Source organism: Armigeres subalbatus, chromosome 3, assembly GCF_024139115.2.
Source record: "Armigeres subalbatus isolate Guangzhou_Male chromosome 3, GZ_Asu_2, whole genome shotgun sequence".
Lineage (NCBI taxonomy): Eukaryota > Metazoa > Arthropoda > Insecta > Diptera > Culicidae > Armigeres > Armigeres subalbatus.
This window is the reverse complement of record NC_085141.1, coordinates 121,689,675-121,703,117: the sequence shown is the minus strand read 5'-3', so window position 1 is coordinate 121,703,117 and position 13,443 is coordinate 121,689,675. Positions and strand designations below refer to the sequence as shown.

The following is a 13,443-nucleotide window of genomic DNA, read 5'->3' as shown; positions in this document are numbered from 1 at the left end:
GACTCCCTTGCACCTATAGTGGTGCAACTGTACCAATAGTGGCGAGTCTCATAAGAAACCAATGCATAGCACCACTATAGGAACCAAAATTAATTTTTATCGCCACTAAAGGAACAGTGTACCCATAGTGGTGCAAGCAATATTTGATAATTGTTGATGTTAAATGACATCTATCTCATTTTTGTTAGCAAATTTATTAGTTTATCTATTAACTAAGATATTAAAGCAGTGCATTTCCCATAATTATCAATTTAAAAAAAATATTTTCTTTTGTGGATCTACTAATACCTCCACTATTGGTACCGTTACCCTACAAAGAAAAATAACTAAGCATGGTTTTTCGCGAAAAAAAAAGCACATACATTTTTTGGATGTAAAATGTCATTAAGAAATGAAGCGGTTGATATGCACAGGGCCGTATTTTGGGGGGGGGAGGGGCTGGAGGGCCGTGGCACCGGGCCCCCACAAATCTTATGTACCAAAACCAACCTTTTTTGTACATTTTGGAGCCCCCACAAGCTGTTGGCCCCGGGGCCCCTTCCGGCTAAATCCGGCCCTGTGATATGCATCTCGTATTTATTACATATGCTCCATTTGATATTACAAAACATTATCCAGGGACTTTTACATTATCCGATGACAAAATTAATATTTAGTAAATAATAATAAGGCCGATACAAATATTTAAAAACAATTATGTATTGAGAGGGCAACAACAAAAATTTTGGATGATTTTGAGGATTTTCAAAACATTCTTTAACAAATCCGAGGAGGCTTCACTCGCGGCCAGCACGCTGTAGTTCTCAAATACAGCGTTCTTGCGACAAGTTGTGCTCTAACAAACAACAACAAAAAAATCATTTTGATGTTTTTTATTCGTTCTTCCTTTTTTCTTCCTTCGAACATAAAATTTGTCGCTTCTCATCTCTCTTTTACTCACGTAATCGTAACATTATACACAACATTATTAATATCAACTGAATGTGCCATTCTTAAATATATTTAGTGCCCCATGCCCATGTTTATGAAAATAATTTAGCGCCCAAATAATAAGAAAACTCACAAAATTGTTTTAAATAAATTGACTGTAGTAGCAGATTTGCTTACCTCAATGAAAATATCAAACATTTTGTGTAGCAAATGGTATCTAAACTAAAATTTCTCAAAATAAAAACAACTATTGTTTCGATGAAAGTGTTGGTGTGCCGCTTGGAAACATACTCAAGACAGGTGATCCATTTAATAAAATTTTCAATAATCTACAACCAACTTGCTTCCAAACAGGAAGATGTCGAGTTATGCTGATGACCGAGTTTTATTGCGTAACATATGAATTTGCATACCCGTCAGTCGATCAGTTGGTCAGCAGGCTTGGTATCTAGGCTTGACCACACCAATTTATATGGCGACCGGGTCTCCAGTCTCGGTTTCTTCTCTGCGCCTGCGGTTGATACAAATGTTGCACCGTCACAACCCACAATTATTATGCATTATCGCAATTGACATTATATGGCCGCATGCTCAGCTATCGGAAGTACTGCACAGATGGGTGATATTTTCCAAGACATATGCGCCCAAAACCAGTCTAGACGGACTGCTTGGCTGCTGCTGCTATATTATCGGCCCGTTAGAGCCATTATACTTAATACGGCAGTTCCCGGCAGTCATGCAAATTAGCTGATCGAACGACCCTTTTGGCACATATTATGTGTGCTGTTAACTGTATTTTCCAATAATTATTGACGACGTGCACAAAGAGTCCACCACTTGGACCTGATTGCATGGATAATTCGTAACATGCCCTTATTTTATTCCAACGCTGCTCCTTAAAAAATGACGGGGAGGGCCCTAAGAAAAGATAGCATTGCAGAGAACTAATTCAACTGAGTTGTTCTTATAAAAAATAGTAACTTATTGACTACCAATCAGTATTAAAATGAAAACTTTTCTAGTGACGTACATTGTTGTACAGTATTACCGAACGGATAGCTGACTTTACTTCACAATAGCACGTACTGCCCATAATATCGACCTCCACTACCATCCGAGCATATCGCTTTCGTTCAGACATAGATACTGGTGCAGCTCCATTTGAAACTAAACGTTAACAGCTGTAGTACGCTTAAATCTATTTTTAGGTCCGCCATTCATCGCCGTCGTTGTCATCGAAAAACGACCGCCAATTTGGTGGCACATTGATGGAAACAAACATCGGCGATGTGCGCACCGCACAAGTCTTTTGCTCACATGTTTATGGCTACATGCGTAACTACAGGCCAACCCTCAATCGAGTTCCTCTCGTGTACTACCGTTGAAATGTAATGTTAAATATCCATTACCGCGCAAGGAGCAATTAGCACTCTTAGTTGCAGACGGGAATACACATTTATGAAACTGAATGAAGCTTTTTCTGATAACCATACTTCGAATTGTCGAATATAGAAAATAGAAATAAGTGCGTTGTCAGAGAGAGTGGTAGGTTAAGAGATTGGTAACATAGCAATTCGTAGGACTAACAGAAAATCCCGAAACATTAATTATGTCAAATATGACACAATGTCATGAACAGTGTAGTACGGTTAAAATAAGAAAATTATTTACGACATAGTTATTAAAAAGTCCAATGCAGTGTCGCAAATAAACTCACTGCATCGCGAAAATGTGGGTCAACACCATGTGTGCAGTTCAATGTAGGTAATATTGTGTGATTCGCTTAGCTTCAAACATAGACGTGATCACACTTCAACAACTCAACCACGATGATGGCAATGACAGCGGTTCCCACGGTGGATGATTTTCGACGAATCAGCACCAGTCAATGTTCATTGATAAGCAAAGGTGGACTTTCGTCAATGCTGGAGCGATTACAAAGGTAAGTCTCGTAGAACAGAATAAACTCACTGAAACCACAATATCTCTTTTTGAAAATTATTTGGAAAGTAATGATACTGTGGAGCTAGTTATTTATCGTGAATAATGTTTATGTACTTTCTGTAAATTTCTAAACCAGCTGGCTGAAGTTTTCTTTTTGGTTGACCTCTTTCATAAAATATTTTCATTATAGATTCAGGCAAAAATTCGAAACCATCCACAACATTTGATTTTGAATGAAAAAAAATAATATAGGGAGAGGATTTGGTTCTGGGCACCATTTTAATTTGATCCATAACTTTGGCCCTAGTTGGTAGTATGCTGATATTTGTATACCAATAGAAAGCAAGACGAATTACTAGCAAATAGGGGAAAATACCAATTCTTAGCAATCTAAGACGTACGCCAAATTGAAAGACTAAAATAATGAATATATACTTTGAAACACGGATGATATTCAAACGTGTTTAAATTTGTAGGCTCTTCCTTGATGATTAATACTTATTAAATATAAAAGCTATTATCACAAACTTTGTAATTTGTAATTTCTGGTTATAGCATAACAATTTATATTGTTCGCAAGGAAAACGCTTCCATTGGCAACCAGACATTAAGGTTGAATTGCCGTAATGTATTGGTGCCATTTTATGTTTGTTTATAATTACCACTGGAGAATATCGCTTAAGTTAACGGACCGCACGACCGCATGAATCAACTCAAATTTGGGTTAGTATTCTCAAGATAACATTTAATTTGTGGCCTTCTAATAAACTTTGAAACATGCATGCAGATTAGACACATTTTAACACTGTGTCATTCATCATTCCATAACCCCAGTCATGGACCTCAACTGAAAGATTTCATCCTGGGACGCAACTTCACTCGCTCGTTGGAAGCTCCATATCCCCCATCACAGTCGAGCCATTCCCGCCAGCGCTCAACAGTCGTCTCGGCCCTGTGTTTGGGTCAGGAGAAGGGGTCTTCCAGCCTGCAGTTCCAGACAAGTACGCTCTTGAAAATGGTAATTCGCTACCTGATGCAGATATAATTTTTCACCCAAAGTGACTCAACCCATTCATTCATCGTTCATCTTACAACTACAATAAACACCGCCTCATCCAAATCCAACTCTGACAAAGGATCTTAACATACAGACGTCATCCCGGGAAGCGCAAACATCCGCCCTTTGGAAGCCCCGTATCCCCCCATTAAGTTCGAACAACTCCCGCCAGCGCTCCACAGTCGTCCCGGCCATGTGCTTGGGTCAGGAGAAGGGGTCTTCCAGCCGACATATCCAGGCAAGTCTAGTCTGACCATAATTTGCAGCTTTCCGGATCATCGCTCAAACAGACTACGGATTTATTACCAGAACGTTCGTGGATTGAGGACCAAAATCGATTCGTTCTTCCTGGAAGTTTCTGAGGCCGAATTCTATTTAATCGTTTTAACGAAAACTTGGTTGAACCTGGTTGGACGATAGAATTAATTCTTCGCAACTTTTCGGCTCGTTATACAACGTCTTCAGAACCGACCGATCTACGTTGAATAGCCACAAATCACGCGGTGGCGGAGTCCTGATTGCCGTTTCTACTAGACTAACTAGCTACCTGAGTACCTCACCTGTCTCAAGCTTATTAGAACAGTTTTGGAAGTTCTACGACACTTCCACGAGAAACACTCTCCGTAGATGCAGTTTACCTTCCTCCCGATCGTAAAAACGACAACACAATTATCCGTGAGCATGTGGATTCGCTATCCTCGATTTCATCTGGTTTGAGACCTCACTCTCCTGCGCTCATATTTGGCGACTACAACCAAGCTGGATTACAATGGTGCAGGCCGAAAACAAAACACCAACTATCGACCCATTGCTTTCGCAGCTTAGCTCAAGGGCGTAGCCAAGGGGGGGCAGGGGGGCCGCCGCCCCCCCTTAATTGTGGAAAGATTGAACGCGTACTGAATTGAATTCCCTCAAACATGTGCACTTTACGATCCAATCATATACAGAATTAGGTGGTTGAAATTCAAAAGATTCCCAGAACTTATTAGGGCATCCAGGATCCATAATATATGAAAGTTCAAAACAACTCGAAACATTTCGGGCTCAAAAATTCTCCTTGAAATCCTTCTAGAAGCTCCCCTGGGAACTTCTGAATTCCTCCGGAAAGTTATCCACAAATTCCTCTGAAAATCGTTCGAAAATCCTTCTCATGTAATTGTAATTCCTCCTTATCTAGAAACCCCCCACTATTTTTTTTAGGAAATTCACGAGGATATTCCTTGAAGATTTCTTTTCTTCTCTTCAAGATTTACTTCTAAATATTTCTTCGGCTATTCTTTCTTCAGGAAGAATCCGGCATTTCCTTCAGGCATGCATTCGAGAGTTCCGTCAAGAATACATACGGAGTTTCTTCCCAAAATTCTACCAGAAGTTTCTTCAAAAATTTATGACGGAAATCCTCCGATTTAGCTCCATAATTTCACTTGTAAATCTATAACAAATTCCTTCGGAAATTCTTCTAGGAACTTCTCCGGGCATTCCTCTCGGAACTCTTCCTTTAATTCCTCCGGGATTACTTCCAGGAAATTTTCCGGGAATACCTCCAATTATTCAATAGCGAAATCATCTAGCATTCCAATCTGGAATTCTTTTCGCGATTACTTCAGAACATCCTTCAAGAAATCCTCTAGAAATATCTTAATGAATTTCTCCTGGAATTCGTCCAAGTATTTCCCCAGAAATTCTTACAGGTATTTTGTCGGGAGTTTCTTCAGGTACTTCTCCAGGAATTCCTTCAGGAATTTCTCCGGGAGATTTTCCGCGGAAGTGTACTAGAATTCCTTCCGGATTTCACTCGGAATTTACTCGGATATCTGCCAAGAATTCTTCCAGAAATTTCTTCGAATCAATCCGCAGGGATTTTCTTCAGCAATTCATCTGGGAATACTTTCAGGATTTCATCTGGGAATTCCTGCATTAATTTCTCCTGGTATTTTTCTGGGAATTCCTTCAGATATTTTTTCGGAAATTTCTTTAGGAACTTCTCTAAGAATTATTTCAGGACTTCCATGTGGGAATTCCTCCGGAAGTGCTTGTGGGAGTTCCTCCGGGAGTTCTTCCTTGAGTTTTTTTTTCAAGAAATTCTCTGGTAATACTTCCAGGAACTTTACAGGGAATTCCTGACGATCACGGGAAATGGGATTTCGGAAGTTCCTTCAGAAATATTTTTTCTCTTCCTCTAGGGTATTTCACCGGCTGTTCCTCTGAAGTTCCACCAGTAGTTCCTTCGGGAATTCAATCAGGATGTCTTCCAGGAATTCATTTAGCATTTCTTTAGGCATTTATCTACAAATTCCTCCAGATGTTCCTCGGAGAATTTCTCTGGGAGTTCTTACGGGAATTCATCCGGGAGGTTCTTTTAAGAACTCTTCCAGGAGTTCCTCCTGGAATTCTTACGGAAGTTCCTTTGGGAGTTCATCCGAGAATTCTTACGAGAGTTCCTCCAGGATTTCCTCCGGAAATTCTTCCTGTAGTTCTTCAATAAATTCCTCCAGAAGTTCCACCGGCAGTTCCTCCGAGAATTCCTCTGATAATTTTTCCGGAAATTCCAATAGAAAATCCCCCGGAAGTTCCTTCGGAAATTACTCTGGGAGTTCCTCCGGGAGTTCCTTTTCAGAGAAACACCCGGAGAAACTGCCGGTGAAACTCCCGGAGGGATTCTCGTAGAAACTGCTGGTGGATCTCCCGGAGGAATTCCCGAAGGAACTGCCGGAGGAGCTCCCGTAAGATCTCCCGTAAGAACTCCCGGAGGAATCTCAGGAGGAACTCCTAGAAGAATTCCTAGAGGACCTCCCGGATGAGCTCCCAGAGAAACTATCGGAAGAACTTCGGGAAGAATTTCCAGCTTAATTTCTGAAGAAAGCCTAAATGATTTCCTGAAAAAAGCCTGAATAATTTCCTGGAATAGCTTCTGGTGAAACTCCCGGAGGAATTTCCGGAGAAACTCTCGGATGAATTGCTGGTTTAATTCCCGGAGGAACTCTCGAAGGAATTTTCTGGAAGAATTTCTGAAGAAACTCCCGGGAGAATTTCCAAAGGAACCCTGGGGAAACTACCAGAAGCATTCTCGGAAGCAAGAGAATTCATCTTATAAATAAATCTCGTCTAGCTGAAACCTTTGTTGGGGTTTGTAGCTGGGCCATCATCATCATCAGAGGACCTCCCGGAGAATTCCCTGAGGAGCTCGCAGAGAAATTCTCGGAGAAGCTTCTGGTGGAAAATCCATATAAATTCCTGAAGAAGGCTAAATAAATTCCAATTTTGCCGAAATTCTCGGAAGATTTTTCAGAGGAACTGCCGATAGAACCGGAATTATTCTCGAACGAAATCCTAGAGAAATTCTTGGCCGAAATGCCGGTGGATCTACCAGTGGAAATCTTGAAGCTTCCAGTGGAATTATTTCAGGATTTCATTGCGAATTAATCTAGGAATTCCTCCGAAAATTCCATTGTAGATCTAATTTTCGGTATAATTTCTGTATAAATTTCCGGTGGAATTGCTGGAGAAATTCTTTGAAATTTTCACAAGAAATTATTCGAAACAATTCACGGAAAATTTTATGGAATTTACACAAGAAATTCGAAGATTTTTCGTGAAATTCTCAGGAATGTTTACTGGCAATTCTGCGGAATTTCCACGGAATATTCTTGTTCTTAAAAATTATGGGTAACAGCACGAAATTATTTGAATTATTGCAGGGAATTCTGCCGAACTTATAAATCAGTTCGTGAAGATTTTCTTGGAGTAAATAATGGTGGAATTTTCGGATCAATTCCCGGCAAAATTTATGATGGAATTCCTGAAGACACTGCCGAAGAAGTTACTGAAGGCATTCCTAAAGAATCCCTGATAGAATTTCGGATAGAATGACAGGAGCAATTGTCGAAGGAATTCCTGGAGAAAGCTTGCATATTGATTTTGCTGCCTATTTTATAATAAATATTATTTCAGAGAGGATTTGTTTTGAAATTCAGATGTATGGTTCTAGTTTTCTTAAACTTATGGAAGAATGCAGGATTTTTATAATAATTGTTATAGCCGATTTTATATTTATGGCTACGCCCATGGCTGAGCTTGCTGCGCTCTTTTGGATAGATTCAATTTCAATGGGTTCACACTAGGATATGATGTGAAAATTCCATTGAGACTGCCTTGTTGAATTAATTTGGTTCAAAATCTTCCAGATATCATGTATCAAAAGTTGATGTTTTTCATTCCGTTTCATCCATTATTTATGTAAGAGAAGCGGAATACTAACAGAAAAAAGTTTTCGCTAATAAAAATATGACTTTGATATAAAAAATGACAGAAAACTAAATTTAAATGATTAAAATCAACAGTTTTAAACTTTTACAGCCCTTGAGCATAATTTATAAGGCGTTTGCAATTCAATATGCATTAATTTTGTTAAGAAAATTATTTTGAGCTTTTTAGTGGAATGTCTTCACTTGTCCTAAGACGAGTTTATACCATCCCATTGAATTCCACCACTTAATTGTATCTTGACAGATACGTATTTCGACCTCAACAGTAAGGCCGTCTTCAGTGTCTCGTACTTGACTCGACTTGAAGAAAATGATCGCAGCTTACACTATTTATACTATGCGTAGGTATAATAATTTATCTAGGTACTTAACTAGTTACATTTCGTGCTACATTTCGAGTAGAAGTAAGCACCGTATGAAATGTAACTAGTTAAGTACCTAGATAAATTATTATACCTACGCATAGTATAAATAGTGTAAGCTGCGATCATTTTCTTCAAGTCGAGTCAAGTACGAGACACTGAAGACGGCCTTACTGTTGAGGTCGAAATACGTATCTGTCAAGATACAATTAAGTAGTGGAATTCAATGGGATGGTATAAACTCGTCTTAGGACAAGTGATTAATTTTGTGTCAACAAACTCGAACTTAAACATTCACGTATATTGCTTATATCAACTTTACAAACCAGCAACACGGCCAAACTAACAAACTGCTGCCCTACGAAAAACGCGCCGCCGCCAATCGAAGTAATCGATTGTCATTTTCAACCAATCAGCAACAGGTACGATTGTGACAAAAAATCGGTACGATTTTCAATGTCTAGGGGAAGGTGGGTAGACTTGATCCCCGGGGAGACTTGATCACCCCCTGTTTTATCGAGGACTAAAGTAGTTTTGTTCTAACGTATTTTTAGTATGGCTTCTCTAGGCAAATGACCTTTATGTGGTTAGTTATTTTTTGGATTGACAACCTTATTTATTCTGCAGGGCGGTTTGTATGTTTTGACCTTCCTAAAGATTTTTTTATTGGCCAAGCAAAATTTGAATAACTTTTCATAACAATGACCATAGCTTTCGTTTTTTCATAGCACAAAGCCTCAAATATGCTTAATGATCTGTACTGATGAAAATGTTAACATTCCACCAAAGTTTAAGGATATTTGGATTTGAAGTTATTGCCTCAATATCACTTGATCCCCCATTAGTCACCCATACAAAATTTTGGCGAATAAATTCAAAAAAATATAAATCTATTCTCAGGCTTCTAATTTTTTATAGATTTGACATATTTGATGAAGGGGAAAAAATATTTATAGGAAAAAATATTTATTGCGTAGATATCATAAAAAGGGAATCAAGTCTCCCCAAATTTTATAATTGCATGTGCTGTCGAATTCAATAACAAAAATCGTTCACGTATACGAACAGCACTTCGAAAATTCCGCGTATTTTGAAGGAAAAATATTTTAAAAATCTGAGGGCACCTTTCTAATTTTATCAAAGCAAGTTCTTGGAGAGGGATCAATTTCCCCCGAATATTTTAAAAGTTGATTTTTGACAGCAGTCCAAAAAATCGATTGTGTATCAATAACAACAATAATTTAAGGACTTTCATACATCAGTAAAGTTAAATACTATATTTCTTAGAGAGTCTGTGTGGAAATCGCGTATGTTTATTTATTTTTGGCTGTGATACATCGGAAATCAGAAATAGGGATCAAGTCTACCCAGTCTCCCCTACTTGTCACATCCTATCCTAGGGTTGACACAAGTCAATTCCTATCCTAATCAAAACGGACGATTGCTTTATCTTGTCCTAGCACCGGGTACCACAGACAAACAGACATAACACTCGTCAAATTTCCATCGTTCACAGATTCACTGGTCAATATAAATAATCATTAGTTGGCCAATCAATCACTCGTAGCGCGCGCATCGGATTTGCTCTAGTTTGACGTTTGCTCACTACCGCCATCTGGTTCGTGATTTGCCCAACTAACTGAAATCAACAGATGTCGTTAGTGTTTGAACGACGATGAATTTGATGAGTGAATGTTCAATGTGTTATGTCTGTTTGTCTGCGCAGGTACATTCATCTCTCTTCCAATCGAACCACTGATCTGTCTAGACGTTGACCACCCTGCTCTTGAAGTGTATTCTTCCTGATCCGATGATCCATCTGAAGACTACTCTCTGGACTTTTTTCGTGCTGATTATGCTGCACTGAACAACGCACTGCAGTGCACTGGCGGAAATTGACTGGCAATTTATCGAATCGACTAGCAGCGTAAACTATGCAGCGGATTTATTCAATATGTTTATGTTTATTGTATAGATTCATCTGACATTTAGTGGTCTTAATGAATATGGCTCTAGAAGATGTCTTTTTCCATACTGTTCCATAAAGACGACCCCCGCAAAAACCTCCATGGTCGAATCCACGCCTACGCGCATTTAAGCGACAAAGTTCAGCCGCCCTCCGAAAATATTGCACTTCTCGCTCACCTTATTACAAACAGCTATTCAATTTCGCAAGCAATCGGTACCGCAAGTACAACCACAATGGATCTGGACTGCCATTTCCTATGTTCCTTGGAAATGACACAGCCAATACCGGAAGCGAGAAATGCAATCTGTTTGCGCGATAATTCAAGCAACTGTTCCACGATATCTCTGCCTCGGCGGGACAAGTGCTAGCTGCCACAGCCGGGACGCCACGCGATGTGATTAATTTTGACATTCCCCACATAACTCAGAACATGGTGATGACTGCAATGCGCAAATTGAAGCTTCCTTTGCAACTGGCCCCGATGAAATTCCATCTTCAGCTCTGCAACGGTGCGCTGTTAATCTCTACGGCTCGTTGGCGAGAATCTTCAAACTCTTGGCACTGCGCAGCGAGTTTCCTGCACTCGTTTATGTTCCCGATCCACAAAAAAGGAGTCAAGCGGAACATTTACAATTACCGTGGATCTGTGCTTGTTCAAAGTTGTTCAAGATTATTTTGAATGACTCCTTGTTTGCCTGTTTTAAAAACTGCATCGATTTCGACTAACATGGCTTTTATCCAAAGCGGTTGGTTAGTACGAACTTGGTACAATTCACGTCTAGCTGCCTTGTTTTGATTTTGGATGGCAAGTTGACGCAGTGTATATGGATCTGAAAGCCGCATTCGATAATGTAGACCATGAAATTTTGCTTGCTTGCTAGGCGTCTCATCAACGGCTGTGGATTGGTTCAGGTCATACCTGGTGGACCGTCTGGTACGGGTTAAGATTGGCACCTCGGAATCTGAAGCTTTTGCAAACAATTCGGGAGTACCTCAATGCAGTAAACTGGGCCCTCTGCTATTCTTGATCTTCATAAATGATGTTTTTTTGCTATTATCACCAGGCTGCCGCCTCTTCTACGTAGACGATTTGAAAATGTATTACATTATAAAAAGTATAGCAGATTGCACCGACCTACAGAACATGCTATGTTCTTTTGAAGATGGGTGCTCGAGAAATATGATGGTCTTAAGTATCGAAAAATGCAACATCATTGACTACGTCCTATCCAGACAATCGCTCGCTCGAGTTCAGCACATCAGAGATCTTGGCGTTATCCTGGATAGTGGACTGACATTCAGTATTCAGACTTCACTACGATGATAAATATTGTCGCCCGAGCGAATCGTCAATGAATCGCCCACTTTGAGCGTGCTTACAGCGGCACACTAGGAGTTTTTGGACTATGGTATAAGAGGTTATGGCCAAAATACTATTTTCTATCGCAAAAAAAAACACTCACCCATTTTTTTTTGCATGAGAGAGGCACCAACACCGCTTGGTGGATTATTCAGGGTTTTTAATTTAATTTTGCAAATCGCGCCAAATAACTTTCAACGCGGGAACGCGAGTTCTTTGGTATTGCCTTCGCCTCAGATTTTTAAGACGGATCAGTAGCTGAAGATCGTCGTCAATAATAATGGAGTTGAATTTAATTTCACATTAAAGAACTGCAATGTCAAAGACACGAGAGCATTATCAATATCACTTTTGGTATCGAGAGGGATATCAAAATCAAAATTCCTATCGATATACGTTTTATATAAATCTTAATCAGCTCTATGATAATTAAAAGTAGAAGTGAATGGATTATTGTTGGCTTCTTGTGACATTTCAAACGTCACAGGAAGGTGGATCAGAATCAATGTCAGCATGGGTTACCAATTGACCAAACTTGAATTCGTTAGAACTAAATCAATTCTCGCTTAACTTTTCAAAAGGACCTAAGTAACATTTTTTTCATGAATTATTTTGAGTACTGCAATCAAAAGCTTTCATGTTTTTCTGTTGATTGCGCTATTAAAATTAATTCATGAAAAAAATGTTACTTAGGTCCTTTTGAAAAGTTAAGCGAGAATTGTCGAAGGACTGGAAGCAAAACAAGTTGGTCCATTGAAATATTGAATAGTATAATACCCCGCAGAAAAATCTTCTAATAAAATTTAATCGTTGGAATGGCTTTGAGCATTATTCCATGAACGGTGTTTAGCATTGAAGTTACCTATTTTAAAAAAAAATGGTTTGTTGCGAGTTAGAATTTGAAGATCAGCTTTCAACACATTCCTTTGCTGACCATTGCACTGGAAAAGCAAGTAGACAGCAATAAAAGATAATTTTCCAAATTTTGTTTCAACAGAAACTCCCAAGATTTCAAAAACTTTGGTTTCGAAAGAAGAATATAATTTATGTATGATACGTCTATTGATGACAATGGTGACCCCACCACAGGCCTTGTCAAGTCAATCATTCCTGTAGATAAAATAATTTGGATCTCTTTTCTGAAGAGTCCAGGTTTTAAATAAGTTTCAGTTTTAAGGACAATGTGAACATTATGAACTGTTAGGAAGTTCAATAAATCATCTTCCTTACCCTTTAAAGAGCGGGTATTCCAATTTAAAATTTTCTAAAAAATATTTGGATCCATTAAAACGAAGTCCAATAACAATTTTTTGAGTAAATTTGATACCAACTTGAACAGTTTCAGTTTTAGTATTTGCTCTGAACATTGCATCAGCGATGCTTGCAAAGGTAGCTAGGCATGTTTGAAAAATTTGAATTTGACGAACTGTTCGCTACCCGGTGAGAGGTAGGAGCAAAATTTGTTCGTTGATTGTGGGCGGTATGGGATCCTATTAGAATTAGAATTAGAAAACACTAAATTTAAAGTTAGTTAGTTAAGTTCCATGTGGGCCCTC

General features: G+C 39.0%; 1 protein-coding gene across 6 annotated transcripts in view; it reads left to right on the top strand.

The window, feature by feature from the left end:
* Positions 1-13,443, top strand: part of LOC134225491 (neprilysin-2) — a 115,277-nt gene that overhangs the window by 71,518 nt on the left and 30,316 nt on the right. Inside the window, exon 1 of one of the 6 annotated variants that reach the window (XM_062705600.1) lies at positions 2,654-2,872. The exons of 4 other annotated variants lie outside the window; for them this stretch is intronic. In XM_062705600.1, the coding sequence (XP_062561584.1) occupies positions 2,760-2,872 (113 nt within the window). In that variant the 5' untranslated portion in view covers positions 2,654-2,759. Of the gene's footprint in view, positions 1-2,653; positions 2,873-13,443 lie in introns of those variants that run through there. One more of the 6 variants, XM_062705601.1, reaches the window with a different exon arrangement.